At 38.1% G+C, this 26,214-nt stretch overlaps 1 protein-coding gene across 4 annotated transcripts in view; it reads left to right on the top strand.

Moving 5' to 3' along the window:
• The window catches only part of LOC101160317 (ERC protein 2), a 179,710-nt gene that overhangs the window by 28,084 nt on the left and 125,412 nt on the right, over positions 1 to 26,214 (top strand). For all 4 annotated transcript variants that reach the window (XM_023956647.1, XM_011477368.2, XM_020704703.1 and 1 more), the window contains 3 exons: positions 7,291 to 7,458; positions 22,604 to 22,741; positions 24,708 to 24,896. In XM_023956647.1, the coding sequence (XP_023812415.1) occupies positions 7,291 to 7,458; positions 22,604 to 22,741; positions 24,708 to 24,896 (495 nt within the window). The remainder of the gene's footprint in view (positions 1 to 7,290; positions 7,459 to 22,603; positions 22,742 to 24,707; positions 24,897 to 26,214) is intronic.

Genomic DNA, 26,214 nt, shown 5'->3' with positions numbered 1-26,214 from the left:
CGCCTGCGGGCCACACAAAGCCACTTGCGGCTTTGATTTTTATTTGCTGTCCTCTTGCAGGAAAGAACAGTCAGTTTGATTATAGGAAAGACACATAAACTTACAAGAAAAGCATAAAATAGTAGTGGTCACACAGGAGTCAAATACAAAATCACAAGCGAATGAACAAGTCCAGAAAATGTACATGCATTATCTACTTGTGTGTACCGGACTGTTTATTAGTTTTTTAAAGATAAAATAAGTGACAGAGTTTTTAGTTTAGCTGCCAGTGTGAGTTCCATGACTGTAAGCCTCTGATTGACTAAACCATTTGACCGAATATTGTCCTGCACTTCTGCACATTACAGTTTCCTCTGATCAATGCTCTTGTGCTGCATATATTTTTTTTAAATATACAATGAATTATATAAAAAATGAGGCTGGTATCCAGAAATATCTGATAACTCTCAAAATCTCCAAATCTTCCCCACATCAATTCATTCTTTGGCTCTTTCATCTTTTCATCTTCAAAATAATGTTTGAGTGGGACTTTATTATTATTTTTTTAAATCCTTTTTTTTGTTAAATTTATCATTTTTAAACAGGGGGAAGTAAAACCATCTCTCAGTTGTACTAATTTGGGCAATTGACAAACCTTCTCTGTCAGACTGAGACATTTTCTCTTAAAGTGACAATTAATCCTATTAACTAACTTAAATAAGTTCACTTTGTGGGCTGCCTGCACTCACAAGGAATGTTTTCAGAACAGGCGATGGCTCGTTTCCCATCGCTGAATTGGAAGGTCAGCAGGAGTATAAATGTTGCTGTGCTGGTGTTGGTGCATCCCCAAGCTTTTGCTGCGGTTTTGCTGGTCGTGCCATCTAGACTGTGGTCTGCTTATATGGTCTCCGTGTTGTTTTTTGCAGCCCTGTGGCAGCATCAAGCACAATACCTTTGGATATTTGCTTGCCTTTTGTAAAAAAGTGAGGCAAAAGGAGAGGAGATGAGAACAAAATTTGTTGTTTTTTTAACTTTTTTTTGCTTAGCTATTTAGTTTTTTTGAATCCACAGGTGTCTGATAATCTGAATTTTTCTTGTGGACTAATAGTCTTTTTTACATGTAGAAATAAGTTTAATTGCTTGTGTATGTAAAAACAAAACAAAATGTAAGTAATTGTATTTGAATACATATGCAAATGCTGGATAAGCTTGCTTCTGTTATTAATTCAAAGAAAACACATGATGGCCAAGAATTTATATTTATATTTTTGAATACATACCACATTTTTTACTTTTTTTTCTTCGTTAATTGTATGGTGTTGAGTGAAACGCTGGAAAGTCAATGTGGGGAAAGATAGGGTGTTATAGATGTGTTTTTTATTTATCCACTTTGCCTCTCAACACCGTCTCCAGTTTCTCTTGTGAAATTTAAATGTATCTGCTTAAAAGGAGGGTAAGCCATTTACTTTTCTTTTAGACCTTCCTTATTTCTTTCTTACTTTAAAACATTAATTGAGATGAGAAAATGTAGTCTTTGAATCTGATTCATATTGGGAAAATCACTTGTTACAAAGAAACACAAATCCACACGCAGACTTCAGGGGATCTAGCATGAAAGTAACCAGGCTCAATAACTTCAAGAATTTCTCAGTCTTACACCAGCTTCCTTAGAGTTTGAGGAAAACTGCTGAGGGTTTTGAGTACAATCAAAAGTGTTAAATGTCAGATGGGAACATGAGGACTGGAGATGGGTGGTGTTAAAAGCTGAAAAGCAGACAGAAGCAACAGGTCAATTACCCTTTTTTTTCCACTGTCCACATCCCAACATGTATTAACATTTCAAGGGAAGCTTTTCTGCAGTGAGCCCAAACCCAATGATCTGAGAAGAATTGCTATAATCTCTTTCAATCTTCTCTCACTCCCCCTGCCTTCACTCTTTCCCCCCTTTTATCCCTTAATCTATCATGTATCCTACAGTCTTGTCGTGTTTCTTGTCTATTCTGTCTACAAGGGAGTGCTTTAAGAAGGTATTAGTTCGGTGACTTTGCAGTGCTATCACAGCTTAGTGGGCCGGTGCAGGTGAGACAGCAGGTTTTCCTGTTCGACCCCTTCGCCTGCGTTGGTGGACTTAGCTGGGCTGTGCTCTCTCTCATTCCCTCTGCCAGTGAAAATGTCTTGACAAGAGAAACACACACTGGTGTTGTAAGCACCACATGGTCATCAACTGATAATAACGTGGACATGCATACTTGACAGAGAAAGGATTAGTGCTTTCATGACTTTGTACATGTGTGAGTGCAAAATGTGATTGAGGGAGGACAGAGGTGTTCTCAGTACCAGATTTTGGTTGCCTGCCAAAGAAGCAATGTGAGATGAGTACTTCATCATCTTACACCTGGGGTACATGGTTGTTTCTGATGGTACAACATGAGAACCCCCCCTCCAACAGTCCCAGGACGTCAGAATCCTTGTTTTTTGCTCACATTTTCCCTCACCCAGGACAGTTCTTCTCTGTATGTGCTTTTAGAAGGGCAAATGACTAAATTGACCGCTTTACCTCCGTAGTGGGAGCTTACTTTGGTCACTTGCCTTCATAGTGCTTTTATTGAGCTCAGTGCCTAAACTCATGACCACAGGTAAAAATAGTGTGCTGTCACTTCTACTGTTAGCTCGAATCCAAATAGCTTCCCACCCCTACTGCTTCTCCCTATTCCTATATTTACCCCTCCAAGCAGAGAAATATGGAAAAAATAGTGTCTTCAGATTTGGAAGTTACTACCGCTCGATTTAGTCATCAATAGTTGCCTTTCATTTACATTAGTGCATAGCTGCCAGTGCTCAGAAAATACACAATATCTGTTTTTGTTTTTTTTTTACTTTAAAAAGCAATGAAAAAGAAAATATTCTGTGCTTCAGAGCACAGCCACGAGAAGAAATTTCTCCTTCGTGCCACAAGTGCAACAGTGATTATCCTACTGGCGGAGGGATACCCAGCCCTTAGTCGCTATGGATCTTTCTGAAAAAAACACTTAGGGACATTGCTACAGCTTCAAATGCCCTACAATTGGAGGAATAGGGGAGTAGCCAGAGGGAATAGGGAAGCAATTCAGATTTGGCATTAGTTGTACAAATACTTGTACATATTGCTCCAATTTAGAATATTTGCCAATCTATAAATATAAAAACTAAAATGCTACGTACATGCCGGGCATGTGTGGCGCGTTCAGGAATGCGCTAAATGCAGGGTTTTGAACACGCTTTTAGAATGTGGTGTTCACACAGGTCTGTCACTACTTGATTCTAGCACATTTACTTACAGTTGGAAGAGGCTTGGTGAGAAGTGTCGAAGGGGGGCAAATGTCTCAAATCTTCCTCCAGGCTCTTTCTTTCACAGCTTTATTCTGATGTATGGAAGACTTGATGTCATATAATTCTTGCTAGGAACAAACCGCATATTAATTTCTCCTCCCTGATTGACCTTTAAAAAGTTGGCACTTCCATGTTTTAAAAAGGGCGCTAATCATATGTCATTACCAATTTGTAGTCTCTGATTGGTCAAAGTTTAATTGGTTTAACTTTTGATGCATGCCCAATTGCTATGCGTTTTGCACATACATCCTGAAAATTGACTTAAAACTTGCGTAGCGATGCGTGAACTCAGTAGTTTTGAGACCCCGAAACACGCAAATATGTGGATCTATATTTTTTATAGACTTTTTATCGAAAGTGGTAGCTCAAGGTTGTGAATGTAGCATTACAGGGGCAAGCAAAACCTTGGCATCAGTTTCAGTGATGGTTGTTGAACAATATAACAGTAATCAAGTAAATATAGAGTCAGATCTGTTTCCTGAGGATCAAACATTGATAGCTAACATGTTTCCCTTACATTAAAACCTGAAGCACATGGTTTGTAATGTCTTTTAACCCTTGTGCTATCCTATGGGGTAAGCTGACCATTGACGTGTTATCCCTACCATGACAAAGGTGGATAAAGGTGGAGAGGATTTCATTCAATTCAATTCAATTCAATTTTATTTGTATAGCCCAAAATCACAACAACAGTCGTCTCGATGGGCTTCGAAGTAAAACATGAAATCAAAAGGATCACGAATACAAAGAGTTCAATAGAAAAATACTAAAATGAACTAACAAACTGACTAAGCTATACTGGCATCCCTGCCCTTACACCCCCCTTCGCGGTAAGGAAAAACTCCCCAAAAAAACGGATTCCGGAAAAAACGAAGAAACCTCAGGGGTGCCCACATGAAGGAGGGATCCTCCCCCAGGACGGACAGGCGATTTACCAGAACTCTTAGAGAAGAATTAACTTATCTAAATCTACAACTACATATATAAAAGTCCAGCAGACGAGCTTCATCCAGCCGTGGTTGTGGGGACAGTCAAAGGCGCGAGTCGAGCCGGAGACAGGAACCACAGCCAGGTGTAGGAGCAGGAGCAGAGACGAGGTACTCGGTCAGGTACAGAGCAGAGACGAGCCAGAGATGAGCCAGAGGCAGGATCCACAGCCAGGTGTAGGAGCGGGAGCAAAGGCGAGGTAAACGGTCAGGAACTGGAGCACGGATGAAACAACTGGAGTCTGGAAGCACTCCCACTCCCCAGGAGGGGAGAGGAAAAGAGGGACAATACATGAATCGCACTGCACCAAACAGAGGCATGGAGAACTAAATGATAAATTATGATCAAGAATAGAGGAGAGGAAGGGTAGAAGTAGATGAGAAAAGAGGACAGAACCCCAGAGCACCATAGTTACCCCAGCTTCAACTTCTAGCAGCCTTTTAAAAGAAATAGTTATTAAGTTTAATTTAAACAAATTAACATTAAGTTAAATAATCTCTGAATACTAACTAGTCTGACAATAAGCCCGTCCAAAGAGGAATGTTTTCAGTCTAACTTTGAATGTAGAAACTGAGTCGGCCTCTCTTACATGAGCTGGGAGTTTATTCCATAAGACAGGAGCTTGGTGGCTAAACGCTCTACCTCCAACCGTACTTTTACTAATTCTAGGAACCACAAGCAGTCCTGCATTTTGCGAGCGAAGTGTTCTCATTGGATGGTAAGGGACTATGAGGTCCTTAATATAGGACGGGGCCATTCCATGTAAGGCCTTATAGGTTAACAGGAGGATCTTGAACTTGATTCTGGAATCAACTGGGAGCCAATGGAGCGAAACTAACACAGGAGTGATGTGATCTCTTCTGCTAGTTCCAGCTAACAATCTAGCTGCTGCGTTCTGAACAAGCTGGAGACTTCTTAAGGAACTCTTAGGACACGCTGCTAACAAGGAGTTACAGTAATCCAGCCTCGACGTAACAAATGCATGGATGAGTTTTTCAGCATCATTCTTAGAAAGTATATTTCTGATCTTAGCAATATTCCGCAGGTGAAAAAAAATCATGTAATCTATGGAAACCAGTGAAGATCACAAATCATTGAAGAAAAAAGGTTCAGCGTCTTGTGGGGTCTAAATGACATCACTCCCAATTTCAGAGTGCTTAGGATAGCACAAGGGGTTAATAGAAAGTCATTGGCTAGCAGGGTGGAAGCATTTTTATTTTTATTTTTATCTTTTTTTTTGTAGTGTGACAGGCTAAATTAGCACTTTACATATTCTTTTTTTTAAGAAACATAAATAGGTTCTGCAGGTTGTTCTGCTAAGATATCTCCTTTTTTGTTCCTTTAGGAAATTCCCAATTTCAGTTGTTATCACTGTTTTCTGCAAGCATGAAGAAGTTGGTTTGTCTTTTTAATGTACTAGAGTTTCCAGGTTGTTGTATTTTTCCTATGATGTAACAGACCAGACCAAACAGGACAATCTAACCCTTTCCCCTCTGAGAATAGATGCTTCAGACTCTTAGGTGCCGATTCTCATCCCAAAATTGTACTGCATTGCCAGCTGGAGGTGCCCTATTTGAGGGCAGTCCAACCACACCATCCACAACAGTTAAAGATACAGCTCTGAGCTCAAAACCTTCGACACCTTTTGCACCGTGCCTAGAAATAATATGTTTATGATTTATGAACACCAATGGGGATGAGTTGGCAATATGATGTGGCTCCTGCTCCAGTTGTACATAGACCAAATGGCCAATTGTAATGAGCCCAATAACCTATATTCCAGAAGGAGTGTCTCCAAATGGACAAAGCACATGTGGAGTATTTGGAAAAAGTCACTTGCACTCTCTGATGTCCCAGTGAGTAAAAAAAAGCTGATCTAACATCCCACAAGTGGAAAGAAAACCCATTGATTTAGTTGAATTTGACACACCATAAGTGACTGTCCCTGCCATGAAAAAGGTACAGACTGGACCCACACGAGACAGTTTTATATCCTTATTCCTGAGACTCTCACCACTAATAGTCTGTCAGTCTGGGTGTAATTTCTCATATTTCTTATCACGGTCAATTTTTACACTGTTGTCTTTAACTTGCTGTGAAATACATCCCAGCAAGAAAAGTCCCCCCCAAGATTTTTTACTGACTTAATTTTACCTCCAAGTGCTCAATCTTCCTCTACAAATCTCCCAGACTTGTTAAATATTTGGGAGATGAGCAGAGGAGTCTTTTTTGAGTGTTTTTGCTCTGTCTACACAGTGTCCAAGTATCCCTTGTTAAAACTATCATTAACATCCTCTCTCTAACTCGCTCCCTTTATGAGTGTGTCTATTGAATTCAAATGAAAAGCACATATGTGCATGTTATGTTGAAATGGGTTCACCATGTGCACCGTAGCAAAACAGAAATCTATCATCTTTCAGCTCACAGCCAGATACGGAAGATTTCAATGTGTGTCCATGAAGTGAGCTCCGTGATCTATGACAGCATGGAAGGCCCTCGAAACTATGGAACAAGCTCCACGTTCTCAGTCCACAGTGGGTTATGTTGTGGATATTAGGGTAGAGTCCAACTTTTCTGACCAATGTGTTAAGAGATTTTAGTTTTGTGACGTACTAAATCTTAACACATACAGTAACCAACCTGACTCAGACTTAAAAAGTCTCATTGTGTGAGTGCTTTCTCTGCGCAATATTTAAGTGATTCTAGTAGACTATTACCCCAAGTTGTCGTTTGTATTGATACAGGGTTATATCACACTATATTGGTTCCTAGGTAAAAATTAGGGATATAATGATGCACTTTTCCCACAATTCAGCTCAAACCTTAATTTTTGGGTCATAGTTTTATTTCAGTTCAATATCTGATTTGTTTATTATAAAACAACAACTAATAACTTGGAAAAATCCTTTTTTTAACATTATTCTGTTAACTTTTTATTGCATTTATCAACTTCAGGTGGATGCTCTCCGAGTTCGTCTGGAGGAAAAGGAACAACTGTTGACAAAGAAAACCAAGCAGCTGCAGGATTTGAATGATGAAAAGAGCACACTAACAGGAGAAATCAGAGACATGAAGGACATGCTGGATGTCAAGGAGAGAAAAGTCAATGTTTTGCAGAAAAAGGTAATCCACATACATTTTACTCTCCTTTTTTTACTTATTCAACTGTCCCAGTCTGCATTCTACCTTTAGTCATTTAGTCAAACAGGTTATCAAAAATAACAACAAAGAAAGAAAAGATAATAATAGCAAGATGAGAGAACTAATATCAAGAAATGCAAACATTTCAAGTTCAAAGAAAAATGTTCTGTGACAAACAGCAGGTAATGATACAAAAGAAGCATTTTAGTTTAGCCCCAATGTAGTCTGTTTTGTTGGTAATTTCAGGGAATGTTAAAAGACATCTTTCATTAATACATTTTTGAGTATACAGGTGTCCTTAGACAGCAAGAATGTTTTCTGTAAAGGGATTAAACCTCGAGTTAAGTAGATATTTGCATACATCAACTATGTAGGACCAGATAAGGAGTCTGAAAATGGAATGAAAAGACAAATATTGTAGATCGGTGCAATATGTTTAGAGAGGGATAGTTGGTCATATGTTCAGAAAGATCCAGATATATGAGGACGGAGGAATGAGCAAGCAGACTTCAGATATGATCATACAGGCCACATCAAAACAAATGAGATTACACGTTAGAATTTAGAAAGCTTTTTTTGATACTACTTTTACTGTTCTCAAGGTTTCATAGACAGAAACACTGTTTCCTACAGCTGTCTGTGTTGGAAGGATTTTGAAAGTGGACAGACTGATAAACCATCAGAAATCATGAACATCTCTTTGAAATGAGCAAAAGTCCTGTTTCATTAATTTGTTTTTTAAACCGATTCTTGGCAACAGTAATTTAAAACCAATTTTTGATTCACGTCAGTCTATTTTTAACTCACAACATTTTTGTTTGTTTCATGATATTTCAGTCCTATGTGGATATTTCTTTCATTAATGGTGGAGCACCAACACTTTGTCCAGGTCTTTATTTATCCTTTGGTGCCACTGGCTCAAATGAATCTAATGGATTATATGACCTTTTGTGTGTGGCACTCTTATTAACTGGAATGTTCCCAGAGGACATGGTTCCCATCCGGAACTATGTCATAGTTCTGGATGGGAACCATGTGAGAAGACCAGATCATGCTGTTATTTTAGTGGACACTGATGTTATATATCTTACTGCCAGTTGCTGCCTGTGGCACTTCCGGACGTCAGCCAGTCAGGTGCTGTAATCCTCCATAGAAACAGCTACATGTGGTTTGGTTAGTCTTTGTTCTTCTATTTTAAAGCACACGTAAAGCAATAAGACAGCTTCTGTCAAGGCCCCATTCATCCCAAAATTGTGTTTGTTTTGTTAAAAGTTCAAGTCCCATCAGCTGTAACACACCTGTGTGTGCAAAATTTGTTCTCAGCATTCGTCACAGTCTTGTTCGAGAACTAGTTGGATGCCCCAATCTAACCCTTTGTTGTTGAGTGTCAAGCACAGTATGTTACCTCCCTAAATAATTGCAATAAAGCAAACTGTGTTATATCTTTTTTTCTATTTAGCAAGCACCTACCTGTTACTCGGCACTTCTATTCCATAACCAGCAATTGATTTTTGTGTAATGACTAAACTTTATCTGTCTTCATTTCATCCTTCTTCTATCTAACAGACTTATTAGGAGAAAGTCAATTGTGTGAATACATAGATTTTTTTTAATCGTGTTGATCTCAAAATTATACATAGTTACGATTCTTTTTCAAAAAGTTTGTTCTCCTCAGTGATATATCAATTTTTAGTATTATTTAATTTTTCAAGTTATTCTATATAGTCTAATATTTTTTTTGAAAATATTTCCAGTTTATCATTGTTTTCATTGGTTTCCAGAGTTTGTAAACCAGAGAATAGCACTTTAAGTGAACTTGACTGTACCAGGAAAAGATACTGGTAACACTTTTTCAAGGCCTTTTAAATTGTTACTTTAATGCAACTTTAATCTTAGCTACATGGTCAGTCATTAATGGATGAAGAAGAATGGTCATTTGAGCTAAAGAAACAAGACTAGAAAGGAAAAAGACGGTTCACACTTCAGTGGCAAAAGCTCTGTCTTGTTTCTATATACTTTCTGCATCTTCATGATGATGTGGCTTAGACTCCTTCAAGCATAATTTAATAACAGCTTGTAAATGAGTGGACAGAATCTGTCATTCAGAGCAACAAGTCACTTTTGAAATTTATGGTCACACACATCCATAAACACTCACACACATATGTGCACCGCATGTTTGAGAGATCCTAATGACTTTAATAGGGTACATATCTAAGCAAGGCACGGACTACCTGTGGGGACAAGCTGGTTGTTCCTCTATACACTAATTATCAAGACATAAAGTTCCTCTTGCAATTTCCTTGTTTCCTCTCATGTCTTAAAACTGTCCTCCCTCCTCCCTTGCTAAGTTCATTGTGATTTTGCTGTAAGGGTCACACAAGTGTCAGTCTTTTTGAACAGCACATGACTGTCTGTTAGCTGAGCTTATCCAAAATATCTTAACCCTTGTGCTATCTTAGATGACCCCACCTTTATATTGATGTGTTCTCCCTACCATGACAAAGGTGGATAAAGGTGGAGAGGATTTCATGTAATCCATGGACACCAGTGAAGATCACAAATCATTGAAGAAAAAAGGTTCAGCGCACTGCCTAGTGAGTCTAGATGACCCAACTCCCAATGTTAAAGTGCCTAGGATAGCACAAGGGTTACACAAAGGTTTTGTCTATTCTTTTTAACCATATTTCTTCCTTAAAACAACCTGTTGCATATCACAGACTCAGCTCCAAGTTGTCCACAGGGTCTATAGCCTTCAGGTTTTGTTTCAGGGCAATGGCCGAGTTTCTTCTTAGAGCCAACACTGCCTTGACTTCTGGACAAATTATTTCTGGATTACTGTGAAACACTTTTACCTTAGGTGGCGCAGTGGTTAGCGCTCTTGCCTCACAGCAAGAGGGCCCCAGCTGGGGGACTTTGTATGTTCTCCCCGTGCATGCGTGGGTTTTCTCCAGGGACTCCGGCTTCCTCCCACCATCCAAAAATATGCTTCATAGGTTAATTGGTAAATCTAAATTGTCCATAGGTGTGAGTGTGAGTGTGCATGGGTGTGTGATATGTGTGACTCTGCGACAGACTGGCGACCTGTCCAGGGTGTCCCCTGCCGTCACCCATAAGTGGCCGGGATAGGCTCCGGCAGCCCTGTGATCCCGAAAGGGATAAACGGAAGAAGATGAATGAATGAATGAATGAATGAATGAATGAACTTTTACCTTAACTGGCTGTGAACTAATTTTCTGTAGACGGAACACCTTAATGCTAAAGTTATTTTTTTTCTAACTGTGAGTTTTCAGGAATTAAGCAGCCATATTGCAAAATCTGCACCTTATTGAAATAATACCTCAGGTTTTGTCTCAAATAAAGCCATTCTCAGCTTTTTATTCTCTTGTCAGTCAATCAGTTACTTCATTTGTCCTTTGTGATGGCTTTGGGGAGGAAGATGTTAAATTCACATGATAATCTCATCATCCAGATAAAAAAAAAAATAGCAACACAAAGATAACCATCAAAGTCTGATTTCTTTTCCGGGTTTTATTTTTCCCTTATTTCTTGTAAACTGCATCCTAAAGATCTGTATACAGTAGGATATCCAGGATTTTTATCTAGTTTCCTTCCTAGAGTTCTACTCCATAAATCAGTGTATTTAAAAAACAGAAGCTCGAGGTCAGTCTGTGTGTGTTTGAAGTATTTATCACTGAAGATACATGTTTTTCATGAAAATAAGTGTCTATAATAACAATCATAATTTTCCAACCATGTTTTTTTTTTACTTTTAACTTTTAATACACAAAAACAGAAGTCCATAAAAACATCTGTAAAAAAAAATGTTTCTCAAAACTCCAATATTTTGCAACCACCTATGTGACACGGGAGATTGTGGTTTAGCTAGAGTAATTAAAAAAGTGGAAATTCTTATAAAATCTTCAGAGTGGAATTAGTCAACCATACTTTGTCGGGCTGGTAGTCCTTTCTGCATAATACATTCACTAATGGACAGATCTTTAGAGGGTTAAGAAGATGCAGCTGCTGCTTCGACAAGGATTCTGTCTACACTGCAAACAGGTCCAAGAGCCCACTTGGTGATGATAATAAAAGTTGATGACAGGTCAAGGGGTGCATGGTGTTTGAGTGTGTGAGGTATGTGTGTTACTATAACAGTCAAAAACTGGTTGGAAAAAAATGGCAGAAGTCTTTGTTACGAAAGAGCTGTTCATATTTTACCAATTTAAGCAAACCTTTGGTTGTCTGTTAAAACTTTTTTTTTTAATAATCTCTACTTAAAGTGTGGAAAGATATGCAAAGTACTTTTTGTATTTTAAGATGATATGGGATTCAATGTCTTCCCTCTGTAGCCTCTTTTAGAGTTCTCGGATCTTATTAGTAAAAAGGGTAGATTTGACTGTCACTGGAATAAGGAGCACTTTGTGTGGTCAAGTTAGTCTTATATATCACAACACAGAACAGAGGAAGCTCTGTTTAAAACCCTTGGTCAATCGGAGCGTAACCAATGCATAATGACACATGTATTTATTTATTTTTCTGCTTTTGCCTTTATTAGCATTTTCCTGTTTCCTCTTTGGCCAAGAGGGTAGAGGAGTGGGAGGTACATGTGCAGAGGTGGTTGTGGTGCGGTTTTTGGCATACATGTGTTATTCATGTTCAAACGTTGTGGTCATCTCAATCCATATTCATATTTTTAGAAAGGCTGGCCGTGTTTGTAAAAGTATAGTATCCTATATCATGTTCCCTCCTATAGCAGGCACACACATGGAGGTTTGATTATGTCTGCGATGGCTGCATGTGTGAGTGTTTCTATGTGCTCATGGAAGGATACCCTGTCCATAACCAGCTCTCTTAGCAATGATTTATAGTGGGTTTTCTTCCTCGAGGGAACAGCCCTCTGTTTAAGTGGAGCCTCTGCTATTTTCTGTTAGCGCCTTCTCTGGCCAGGTGTTAGGGACATAACTGTGGAGAAAAGTAAAATGAGAAAGTGATGTTAAAATGAATAGTCATTCCTTTAATTTATTTGTTCATTCATTTATTTTTTACACCCACTTCTTCCTTTTTAAAATCTCGATCTGTCAGTGTTCACGAACTACAATCTGGCAAAAGGTGGAGTAAACTTTGGACAGCCTTTGCCTTTTCCATATTTTATATACGTCATTTTTATCTTTTATTTTTGTACAACCATCTTCTCTGTATATACGTCAGATTTTCTTTTATTTTACGTTTTGGCATATGATGCACTTATTTGTGTTGCCCCTCATTAAAAAGAGAGAATGTGCAACTACTTGTAACTGCCTGCCCTCTTCTTCCAACATGATTCATGAATCACGAAACCAAACCAAATCGAAATCGAAATCGAAACTGGGTCCTTCGTCGAGTGGGTAGGCCAGATGTGAACAGCTGTGAATTTGGACCAGTTTAGCCTTTAGAAAATTCCAGCCGTTATATCAGCAAATGTCTTGTCCCCTAGCAACCGTGAGTCCCGAACAGAGAAGAGTAACATGGCATTGAGCTCAGAATTTTCCTGGCTTATTTGATACAACTTTTAATCTTGGAGGTGTAATTATTAAGAGGTGTACTTACCTCTACCTCAGGTCCCGCTTCATAGTCCGCCATCGTTGACAGAAAATCTCTGGGTTCGGCTGCAATGCCTCTTGGGATATGGATAGCATATAAGGATACACTTTTGGTCAAGCTAACGTGCTGTGTGTTCCCTTGCTAAATAAATAGAGAGCACTAAAGGTATTTCAGGTGAAAAATTATGTGTCTAAGATTAGTATTTCTTCAAGATCTCTACAGATAACTCTTTACTGTATTTTATATATGTGTTTCTGTGTGTCAGTGTGTGCAATCTTGATATATCTGTGAGGCCACCAATGTCTTTCATCCTAATGGGTTCCAGCTGGCCAATCACAGTGCAGAGACAAAGCCATAGATAAGCCGGCTGCAGTTTGGGAGGTTCTGGTAAACTGCTTGTGATAGCCCCCCTCTATATCCCCCTGTGCTCCTATCAGCAATCAGCCAGGGTTAATGGTGAGAGCCAGAGGCTGGTTGATTGGATCCAGGCTGAGCATCAGTCAAAACAAATGGCGTGTTGGGCCACATATCAAGCCTCAGTCACTGTAGTCCATCTTTGCCGACCTAAAAATGTGCACTTCCCTTTGAGAAGCAAAGCGTAGGATCTGATGGTATCCTCATGGTGCCACATCGTAACTCAGCCTGACCCGTGAAGTTGCTGGCAGTTCATACTTACAGATCTGTGAAAAGCAGTCAGGCTGATGTTCTCTGAAGAACACTCTGACCTTTGGACCCTCAGCTGAGTTATACGACTGTATTTCACTCATTTGACCAGGTCAGCCATGCGGGCCTGGATCAGTTGAGAGGTGACACACAGTTGTAGATTCTACCATGTGTTGTTTTTTCTGTGCCTGATAAAAAGGCCCTGTTCTCTCTGCCTGCAGAGGAGAAATAGAAAATACTTAATAGTGACAGTGCTGGAAGCGTAGGGCTAAAGCATCAGCGTAATTACCCAGCAATCATTGCAACATTCCTCAGCTGGGGGAGCAGAGATACAGTCTTGAGCCTAAAGAGCATGGACGTGGATGGACTTGGCCACCAATCACATCACACACATACACACACACACGCATACACAAATGCTTACGTATGCACACGGCAGCTTGCACAAGTGTAATCTGTCTTCATTGAACAGCTCTGGGCCGGCAGAACTTGCAAGTGCTCATTTTGCTTTGTGGTTGACCAGGAGAAATCACTGTGAAAACAACTCTCGCTTAGTTTTTCTCTGGGTGTCTCTGTCATTCATGCAGTGTTAGCTCGGATCTGTGTTTGTGTGCTTGTGTAAAATGATGAATAGGTTGAAGGCTTAAATGGCCTGCTACTAATAGCCACATGCTCTGAAAGCGTGTATGGGGACAGGGGGAGGCTGTCTATTTGTCAGAGGTGAAATCACTGTGTGTAGCTCCCATCTCCAAAGTCTGACCAGACATTTATCATAATTCTGTCTGTCTGTCTGTCTGTCTGTCTGTCTGTCTGTCTGTCTGTCTCTCTCTCTCTCTCTTAATTTTAAAATGAAATGTGCACCGTAACCAAAATTGCCATGAACCTAAACAAGATGTGACAGGTGTAAAAAATGTACAAATACTGAATTATATAGATTTGTCTGACATAGCATCTCTGATAATCCCAGTCTCAAACTAAGTGCTAAAAAATAGATCCCATTAGAGTTCTTGAGTTTGAATTTATCTTGAAAATTATTATTGTTATTCTTTTTTGTTTGTAAATTATTCTATCAAACAATTAAACAACAATCATTAAAGCAAAGTTCAAAAAGCTTTCGCATAATGCAGACCTTTTCCATGGAATATATTTACTAGTTTATTTTCTCAGATCTTCTTTCCTTTACTGAAGGAGAGCTAAGGATTTCCTCCTTTTGATTCCAAAATTCTCAGTTCTGGAAGCTCCTTTTTTTAGAAATTTGGTTCTCTTGGAAAATAACTTGAAATTTCAGAGAGGAAACAATCAAATGAATATATAATAAATGTCTTGGGCCATTTTTTTTTAAGTAAAGATAAGAATTCCTTCATGGGAGGGGGGGGCCTTTTACAGCGGCTTTTGTTCTTTGTAGTTTTTTAGTGTAGATGATTTTAGAACTTGAACACTGCACTTATCGATATGCTATTTCTTTACCTTCTCCTTCAGGCACCAGTTTTCATATAAACTTGGTCTACTCTGTCATTATGGGTAATAACAGATGAATAATAATAACTTTTCAGTCAAAGAATAATGACTTCAAAAGGTCATTCAAGATGGAAATGGTTTGGCATGTCATTTGATATTTTTAAGACCTCTATGTCCTATTGTTCCTTTCTTAGCCAGAAACTACTAGTTTGTAGAAATCACAGTTGTGAGGTTGCTGGATGCATTATTTTAACGTAATACCGTCTTACTAATCCATGACTTTTATGTCTGGCTGCTCTTTTTTTTTACTAAAAGATATGAGATTTTTAGTTTTGTTGGGTCTGTAAAAGAGAGAAAAAAAAATCCTCCTATGACTGTATTTTACAAAATGAACGACATCTCACTTATTTTTTTAAATTCCGTTTAGAAAATTTTAATGAAAGGGAAAAATCAAAAATGAATGATTAAAATTAGTGATAAAAAGAAAATAATAAAGCAGTAAAAGCATTACTTCTCTATAAAGTTGTGACAGTGTATAAAAAATACCACATGGAGGCGCCAGTTTACACAGGATGATTGCACAACAGTCTGTCAGCTTTGACCATTTGTGGCAAAAAAAAAAAGATAGGTTGTTGGAGGGAAATGGGTTGAAGCAAAAGGCCATCAGACTGAAAAAGTAATTTTGTAACCTGTTCTTGATGACCTGACTGTGTTCTTTGGAGATCCATGTTAAGAACTTTGTGAAACAGAAGCATTTTATTGGTGAGACAAAAATCTTAAGACAATCCCAGCGTCTTGGAGACTTTGCAGCGATAGGATAACACACTGTATTTAAGTCTTTGTTCTGGGTTTTACTGTGACCTAAATTTCTCTGGGGAAATCAACACTATGTTTCTACATATTACACAGTTTGCGGTTACTGTCCCATTGTGTGTTTGTGTGTCCATGAACTTAGATGTTAGCGCCAGGATCACTGGGTTTTACAACTGTTCCTGTTATATTTTCAGAGGTGACGACTATCAAGTTGCTTTTCTGAAATGGTAAGCAGTCATGGTTTGGTATTTTTATTGGTCCAAAAAGTTTTAGAATTACAAATGATTTTCTTTTCATGGTGGTCATGGCTCAGAGTTGGCCTTCTTTTTTGTTCTGTTGAAAGGAATCCATTGGTGGCCACAAAGTTCTAATTCTTAGTTTGGATGAAAGACAGACGGGTCAACTGAGTTTGCGGTTCTACTCTTAAGCAATCTACTTTTAGACTATAGTTTTGAGCATGTGACACAAAAACTGACAATCTTTTTACTTTACATATAAATCTAGACTTTGCAAATTATTGTAATGTTAAGTTGGCAAAAAAAAAAAAAAAAATTCCCAAAAAATTTGATTATCAAATAATTGGCGTATTGTAAAACAAAACAAAGAAACACGACAGAGAAAATCTTGGTAATAAAAACGTTTTTTTTTCATACTTTCTAGGAACTGTTTGTGTGTCTGAAGTGACTATCTTACATTCTTACACAGCACATCTTGCTATCTTCGTTAGGGCTTCTTTGAAATGAAAACATTTAATTTAGTGACTCATTCAGATTTTCTAGGTAAATTCACAGTAAAAGCTCAGAGCAAAATGATCCCATCTATATTTTATCTAACTTCATCCTCAAACCTTGGAGGTCTTCATCCAAATTATTGGTATGTTTTAACTTTTATGTATTTGCTTTACTTCTTAAGAAAAAGAATAACAAGTTGTCTCTGCACTTCACAGTTGACCAAAAAAGATAATAATAGTCTTTTGCAGGATCTTTGGGTTAAACAACTGAAACCCAAACTGGGTTTATTGGTTTTTGATGGTGTTTGCAATCCACCTTTAAACTCTAGAGTTTCTTCACATTTTCTCTTAGACAAAGACATCATGATACAGCAACAGCAGCATTGTTACCTACCATTGACATCTCTCTAATATAATTGAATGCTTCTGTCGTTAACTTTGACAAACTAGGAAGAAACACTGGGCACATGCACTTCACCATGTTTGTTTTATCTTAAAATGCATTTCTTTCATCATTTCACTAGACATTTACACCTGCCAGTTTTTTTTAAAGTTTTCATCTGAGATCATATTTTTGGAAGTGTTTTAGAACCCAATTTAATTCTAATATTCTGTGTTATTAACTATATGTTTGATAGAAGTAAGATCGAGTGACATTAATTCTGAAGGATTCTCTAAGTCACATAAAAGGAGTCATCACAACAAAGTGAAGGATAGCCTAAAGATTGACTCATCATTGAAGGTTCATCATTGAAATCTTGTTAATCACAAGTACAGTAGGTAACTTGTTACTAAAGCATCATCTAAATAAGCAAAGAGTTTATTATACTTGTCAATATTTCAGGGTCTTTCAAGGAAATGAAACAAAAATTGTGTGATCTATGAAGACGTATCGACCAATAAGAGACTTTATTCACCAATGTTGTAGATGTCATTCATAATTGTTTATTAGACTATGTTTACATGTATATTTCTACTTTGCATGAATTATTCCTAGCAATTAAAATGGCATTCAAGCAATAGAAATGTGCTTTAAAGGCCCACTCACTCATCTTTTGATCTGTTTTAAAAGTGTTCCCAGAGGTTATTATGATTAAGCAGTTAGGCAAGATCAGAACACCTGTGCTGTTTTCTAGGACATACTTTCTGCAGAGTGGCAGTAGTTCATCAGAAATTTGCCCCTGAATTGAGGCGAGACTGTTGACATGCAGTAAGCACTCATTTCCCATCAGCCCTTTGTTTACACTCTCTCCCGTAAACTTACAGCCCCCCATAATCCCTAACTAACATTAGTGGTGCAATAAAAAACGACGAGCAATATTAGATAGATTCCACCTCAGACTAGGAAAATGAAGGCGTTCATGGATCTATTTGTCTGCAAATATGTGCCTCACAATGGAGCTGAGCAGGGAGCTGGTGACCTGCTGATTATAGTTTTTAGGAAGACACTACAAGCTTATTTCAAAGGCATTTTAGTCTGATCCTAATTCACCATGATTTGAATGAAAAATATTCAGAAAGGCAGTTTTAATCTTTATTCTCTTTACATATGTCCTCCACAATGAGAAAGATGCTACAAGAACATGTTACTAACAGCAAAAATACAACTTTCATTGGAGTATGTCTTTAAAATTATTTCTAGCAGTAGACTGACCCATTATTGATGAAGTTAGATTGCCTTCTCGATTGCCTGTATTTCTACTGCTGAGGACAAAGCAGCTAACTCTCTCTCTCTCTCTCCATCTCTCTATCTCTCTCTCTCTCTATCTATCTATCTTCGGGGCAACAAAAAGTATTTTCTCTGTAGACTGGGTAACATCTTGGTGTTCCCACATTTTCTCTAAAATCGATACTGGAGTGACCTCACTCTTGAGAATAAACTGTTGCAAACAATTGCAACAGTGGTTTTAAACTTCACTCATAAAACAGTAAACTCTACTAGAATAAATGAATGCTGTAACCTTCAAATGCATTTTGAAAATACAACATTTGATGGATCGTTTCAGGTCAAAACCAGTGAAAGGTACTGTTACACCCTCATTGCCAATTTGAAGTAAAATCTGGTTTTGTTCCATCTGCTTTTTGATCCAGCCAAATATGTGTTTGGAATAACTGAGACAAAAGTCATGGTTTCTCAAGAGGACACATGCGCACTGAGAGACCTAGAAACCTGGCTCTGTCTTCCGCACTGAGAATGGTGTGAGGTGTGAGTTTAGAAGAGTGGTTGGTAAGACTGAGCAATGGTAGACACTGCAGTTTTATGATGAAAGCCTCTGCAAGCTGGTGTGCATTTGAGACTTAGAAAGCGTTATTTGAGCGTATTGTATGTACTTTAGGTACGAAAAGGACAGTTTCATAAGTTAATACATCAACCAGGTCAGTGACCTTATCAGAGTGTGCCTTAAGACTGTGAGGTCTGGGGGTTCAAATCCATGTTTGGATCATACTAAAGACTGACAAAAAAATGCACCTGGTGTCTCCTAGCTTTACACCTAATGTAGTTGGATCATCAAGTGGTTTCCTACCACATCTTGATGGGGACAGTTCTCTTCTAGAGAATGAGTTATGTGCAGAGAACGCATTTCACAAACACAGATGTGTGCAAAGCAATGACATTTTAACTTTAAATTTGCATACAACACACCTGTCTTGGAGTTCAAGCATTCAAATTGTGAAACGAGTATTGCATTTTGTCGGAAAGTAAAGGGCAGAAATTAAAGTAGATTGAATCATAAATAAACCATATCAAGCTTTAACTAAAAAAGTCAAGTACTAACAATGCTGGTTTAGAAATGACAGCACTGCAACAATGTAAAGACTTCAATGAACATTTCAGCATTTTTCCATCGGCATATACAATGAACATAGTCACACATTTCTGAGATTTTTTAACAAACTTCTTAAGATGGTAAATGTGCACGTTAGAGATGCACCCGTTTTCAAATTTCTCAATCATTTCTGATCGTTTATTTGTAAATGGACTTGCACTTCCAATATTTAGTAAATTTTTAAGGTTTTAAATGACAAGTAAAGAACTATTATTTTCTTCAAAAAATACGTGTTTTTGGTGCTGATGCTTTTTTTTATATAAATATATCTTTACTGATATCTTAATATCCCTTTCTTGTATTCAGTGCAATTTTTTTTCAATCTAACTTATTAGATTCCACCATCTACATGTTTTCACTTGATTTCCAGCATTTTGGTTTTCTTTTGTTTATTAGTGAGGTAACTTAAAAGAAAAAAAAAAAAAAAACTTAATCCTTACCGTTCTTGGACTGTAATCAGTGCTGATGTTGCACACATTAATTTCTGTCAGCTTCAAACTGGACTCAAATCCCTAAAAACATAATATTATGGTACAATTTGCACTTTGGACCAATGCAGCTTTTGTGTTAAGATGGACTTAACTGATATTTGCCCTGAATGGCAGCACTTCTCATCATAATTAGCCTAATCTGAAAGTCCCTTTTCCTCCTAAAATCCGAACCGCTTATTCTTTCTTGTTGATCTGTGGAGTATTTTTCCTCAGAGGTGGTTAAAAATGGTGACAAATTCTTTGTCCTCTCTCCCATATCTGTGACTGATGTGACCTGTTTTTGTCCAGTGTAGTGTAAGGTTTAAGCTGTGTTTAACGTTTTTTCTGCACAATTTCACAGAAGGTTAAGCTTCGAAGCTAAATATTACATTGAGGGCTCGTTATTTAGTGTGGCCATGCCAAAGCAAACTTTATGCTGCTGAAGAATGTAATCATTTGTCTAAGGACCAGGGGTGACATGCTCAATTTGACCTAAAATAGAGCTCTGTGGTGCCCACAAGGATATGGAGCAAGGGTGTGCATGAGTGCGTATGTATACATTTGGAAGAATAAGTTATGTCAAGCTACTGGGCTATTACAACTAGAGGCCAAAGCTAAATATTCAGTTTGTTTGCATGCTCTCCTTTGTTTACGTCATGTGGGGCTAAGCATGTTAGAGTGCAATTCTTGTCAGTCTTCACCAGGGCTGGACGATGTGAAAACAGTAAAATGAGTCAAGTCAGATGAGCCTACATCCCGGTCAAACGAGTGCTTCTCTCTATGGTTTATTCAGGAGAAACCAGCACAGGGAAAAACCCATAAAACCCTGCGGTTCCTTTTTCTTTCTTATAGTTCCCACCATAGAATCCTTTCTAACACACCCATTGTAATTATGAATTACTGGGAATCTTATCAGACATTGGTAGTGTGAGGCTTTCACAGCATTCCCTGAAGGCTGTTATGTCCCTATCAGTATTGCACTGACCTTCCAGAGCTTTTAACTAAGTTGTGTAATGGCAGTCATTAGCATATCAAGATCTGCCGAAGGGCCCTGGGTGTTCTTTCCCTCACCGCCACTTTCCCTTGATTGCCAAGATGGCTCCCCGAAATCTTCACTTGACCCCACCCAGGGCCAAAGAAGCCCTGCAACTTCAGCATAATTAGATCCGTTTGTAAAACAGCTCTAGAGATTCGAGTACTATCTGCTTATGCACCCATGACTGGAATGCCCTTTGTTCCCCTTGCTATTTTTTTCTGTAGTCTCTTGTTGAAGCATTTTTCAAAATCTATTTTCTCTTTTTAACTCGTAATCATTAAATAATGAGTTTTTTTCCATTTATTTTCCTCTTTGAAGTACACTGACAGTCCTAATCTGAGGCAGGACTGCTGGGATCAAGTGTGATATTGATGCCTCACAGCTAGACTTTAATGCCATTTTCTAAAGAAAAGTTGGAAAAAGACAAAGTTGGAGACAGAGAAATAAATCTGCTTCTTGTGTGTGTGTTGCAATAATTCAGGATGTTCACCAGCCTTTCAATTAAAAGCTGTTCTTTTTTAATAAAGACATCAATAATCCAGAATGCTGAGAAACGTGCCCTTATTGAAACCAGGTTAGGAATGAAGCAAGTCAAGATATCACTGTGTCCTATCATCAAACGTGCAGTCCCTTTGAAACTAGTATTTAGACCCAAGGAATCTTAGTGCACGGCAGTGTCCCATACCATCTGTGAGTGTTTTTTTTTGAATAGCTTTGAGCATTGCGGATGCTCCTGTGTGTATTTGTGTGTGTTTAGGCTCTGTTTTCCAGATGTTCATCAGATAATAGCTCTTGCATCTCCTAGCTATTATGCCATGGCTTTAGCAGCAGCATATGAGCTGTACAAAGAACAAAGACCAGTGAGTCAAATTAACGATTTAAGTTTTTCCCAAGTTCTAACTGTCCTTTATTGTTAAGCTTATTGATTTAATAAAATAAAGTAGAAATGCACAAATTAAACAAAAGGATCAGCATTCATCAGAATCAACTCGAAAAGCAGACTAACATCTGATCAAAGAAAGCTGAAACAGTCTCAGACAGTGAACGTTTTGCTGATATCTGATAAGTGCATTTGAAGTGAGAGGCAAGCTAAATCTGATCCAAACCTTTCTGACACATCTGAACATAAAATGTGCAGCATGAGACTTAAGGCAAAACAGTCTTCAAGGATTGTCAGAGCTCAAATAACAAAACCAAGACATTGGACAGGACACAGAGTTGGATAGATGAAGTGCAACACGTTTTTAGACTGAAGCTACAGAAAGAGACCTGCAGCACAGTCAGATTTCACTCAACTCTTTTCTGTTATTAAATTTTTATTAAACCGTGTTCATATTAACCCAACTTGTGCAGTAGAAATACTTTTTTCTGATTTTCTTCACTGTCATTCCAACTTATCATACAATGTCAATAGTAAAGCTGGGTTCACTCTACCCAGTTCTCAGTTTAGCAGATTCTCTGTAAAACTTATTTTGACTAATTTTAACTGATTACATCCTTGTTGTAACAGTATTCATGTAACACATTTTTTTGTTCCTCTCTGCAGATTGAAAACCTGTTGGAACAGTTAAAGGATAAGGATAAACAATTGGCTGGACTGAGAGAAAGGGTCCAGGGTCTTCAGACTGACTCTAATAATACTGACACGGCTCTGGCCACACTGGAGGAGGCCTTATCTGAAAAGGTACTGTGAGAAAGATGTTCTTCTGGAATACTTCAAAAAAATAAAAAAAAATAAATGCTAAAGTCATATGAGACATTGAGGTAGAGAAGGATGTATAATAATGAAAAAACCACTGGAAACATGATGTAAAGGCTAATGTTTTATCTGTTATTACCAGGAAACAAAGATCCAACAAGAAGTCCAAGATACAAATAATAAAGATATACAGAATATACAGATACCATTAACAAATTTTTGAAACTATAATACATATTTTTTGGACTATAAGTCACCAAAAATGCATAATAAAGAAGACAAAAAAATCATTTTTAAGTTGCACAGAAGTAATAGTCACACTTTTTGGGGAATGTATTTAACAAGATACGTAACCAAGAAAAGACATTTCATCTTGAAAGGCAAATCATTATAATAATAATAGACAATATCTGCATGCTTAAGTACCATAACAAATTAATGCTTGTCTTGTTTCCTGAAACATAGGAGGAATCTAGCATACTAGCACAACATATGAATAATCATTTAGATAACCATAGCATACAAAAAACACCTTAACAAGGCAACTAAACTCTTTATATCACTAAAAATCACTAAATTCTCTTCAAAAAAACTCTTCATCCTCTGTGTTGCTTTGCCACAATTCTGCCAAGCCTGATGTAAGACTGAGCAGCGCTTCTTTTGCATTGCTTTCAGTAGATATACACACCCACAGTGCCCTCTAGGAGTTGTTGCAATTTTTTCTTTAATCGCTTATTAATCGCAGCTGAGTATGAGCCGCTTATCTGGCCAAACTATATTTGAAAAACAAAAAATGTGGTTTTAAATAGATGCAACATTTTTCAAAATCTTACCTTTACCTCTTTAGATTTTTCGTTCTTTGCTTCCTTCAATGTTTCTGTTTTTATTTTTCTTATTATTAAATAAAATGCACAATTGGTCAATTTGGTGCACTTATATCAAATTGGATATTATTCTAAAGCTCAAGACATCTATGGTCAGTTTAGAAACAGAAACCTTAAATTGGTTTCTGTTGCTTGTTGTCTTTGAAGTGAGTACCATAAAGAAACAATAAACGGTAAATCTCTTGGCTGCACCAGCCCATCTGTTTACTAAAAAAACCACTTCAGATGCAGTCTTCATATAGTTTGGCTGTAACGAGGAGAACGTTGGCAAACCTCTCAGACATTGTGGTCTTCATGGGGTGTGTTTAATGTGTTTACAAGAGTAAGTGTGTGTGTTGCTAATCAGTAACTCTGTCCCAAACTCACTGTTGGAGCCAGTCACTGGCCGCGGCATTGCGGCTATGATTAACACTTCAGAGCTTAGCCTCTTTTTGCGTTAGATGTTTTCCTTTTGTGTGTCTCTGTATGATGTTATGTCTGTGTTTGCATGTTATTTTGTGCTTTGCACTGAGGCTGGTTTCATTGCAATGTGTTTATCCTCAAGTTTTCTAGGTATTTCAGGATTTGGAGAAAGCAGTCAGGGTTTGTTAGCTAAGTGGTCTCTCCAACTTTTTATTCAAAGCCCATTATACAGTGGTGAACTGTGCATCTTGGTAAATTAAATTTCCCAACTACACAGAGGTTTAAAGCTGCCAGTCATGTGGTCGTGCCACATATAAAAACATTTTAATAAACACCTTAGTAATCACTTAAGGGCACAACTATTGTCCACAAAAAAGAGACACAAATCCTGTATTAGGCCACCTGTGCTGCACATCTGACCTTTGTGCAGTTGTCAGGACTGCTCCATAGCAATGCGCAGTTTCATCACCGCCAATGTGTCCTTTTTTCTGGTAAAGTGATGCTTTTCAGTTACTAAAAATTATCAAACATATAGGGATTAAAACAACAAAAATACAAACAGTTGTTTAGTAGAACCAATTCTATACAGTTGCTATACATCAGTATAAATCTTTAAACTATATTTGGTATAATGCTTCTCAAAGCTGCTATGTTTTACTGTTCAGGAGCGGGTGATAGAGAACCTTCGGGAACAAAAAGAACGAGAAGACAGAGCTCGGACTGAGGAGTTGGAGCAGATGCGACGAGAGAACCAGATTTTAAAGGACAAACTTTCTGCCCAGCAACCCATAAAATTGTCACAAAGCCCAGCTCCCAACCACACCTCAACCCAGGATCAGAGGCCAGATGGAGAGGTCAGTATCATTTAAAATAACATGATCTTGATATCAAACAACTTTATACTCAAAGTAAAAAAATGAAAGAGGGGATATTTGTGCGTGTACTTTGGACGTACACAGCAGGGACTACAAATAAACAGCACAATCTCTACAGACAGGATTTGCAGGTTTTAATATCCTGCTCACAGCCTGTATTTAGACAATTAACTATAGTAACTGTAATTTCACCCTGTCTCCTTAAGAAAGTCAACAATATCGTTAGAAACTCCCCAGCAATCGACTTGTTTGTGCTGAGTTTCACAGCATAAAGGGATCAATTAAAGATGAGAGATTTATGGAGGTAAAAGATCACTCTTGGTGCCAATTCAGAGTCCCTGTTGTTTCCTTTCTTTTTCTTTCTTCTTAGATCTTACAAGCCAGGGCAGACTCTGTCCTTTCAGAATGTTTTCTTTTCTGCCCGTACAAACATCTCATTCATGTGAAACAATATCCCTCTGAAAGTTGATGCGACGGCACATGAAAGTGACATTGCCCCAGTAACTCTTTGTAGTACAGAGATCGGCTCTGACTGAAGTGCTGCCTCTAAACTGACATGCTCTTTTGGTCTGATTGCTGTGGATTTGTGCAGCAATCATACCTGCTTTGTTAGGTGAAGTTTCCCTATGGACAGGTGTAGTCTTGGCAGTTTTCTGCATAAACGGGATATTGATGTTTGGGTTTTATGTGGTTTGATTGGTTTGCATTTTTCTAAGAAATTAAATAAATAAAAATTAAATAAATTTCTATAAACTGTGTTTTAAACTGTGTTTCGCTGAGTGAATTTAGTTAATAGTTATTGATTATAAATTTGATGTTTTCCCTACCCAGAAGAATTAAGACAACTCGACCTCAGAGGCATCCGCTTTCACTCCTTGTGGGTGCCGCCTGTTTCATGTCATCAACCTAGAGTCGGCCTCGACAGCGTGTCTGCGTTTCCCCCTCGAAAGGAAACAACATCCGAACTTTTGCAAAGATGGACGTGTGGAGGCTTACACTCTTGATCTAGCCAATCATTGCTAGCTCCACTGAGAAAGTGGGTGTGTTGAGATCCGTACACACGAATATTGACGAATATTGACGAATATTCGCCAGCTTTTTTCGCCAGCCTTTTTTCGCTATGTTTTTTGTGTTCACACCCAGGCGATTTTCGCTGACGATGAGCTGAGCAAACATGCAATTTCATTCCCTGACATTGGATGGCGCTTAATGTAAAACAGGAATACCCCCTGTACACAAGGTGGCGCTGCTTAACTTTACGCTACTTAAAGTCGCTTTTCACTCAGAAGAAGAGAGC

The sequence above is a fragment of the Oryzias latipes genome, chromosome 7 (assembly GCF_002234675.1).
Source record: "Oryzias latipes chromosome 7, ASM223467v1".
NCBI lineage: Eukaryota > Metazoa > Chordata > Actinopteri > Beloniformes > Adrianichthyidae > Oryzias > Oryzias latipes.
The sequence above is the reverse complement of the archived record's forward strand: the minus strand, read 5'-3'. Positions and strand labels throughout refer to the sequence as shown.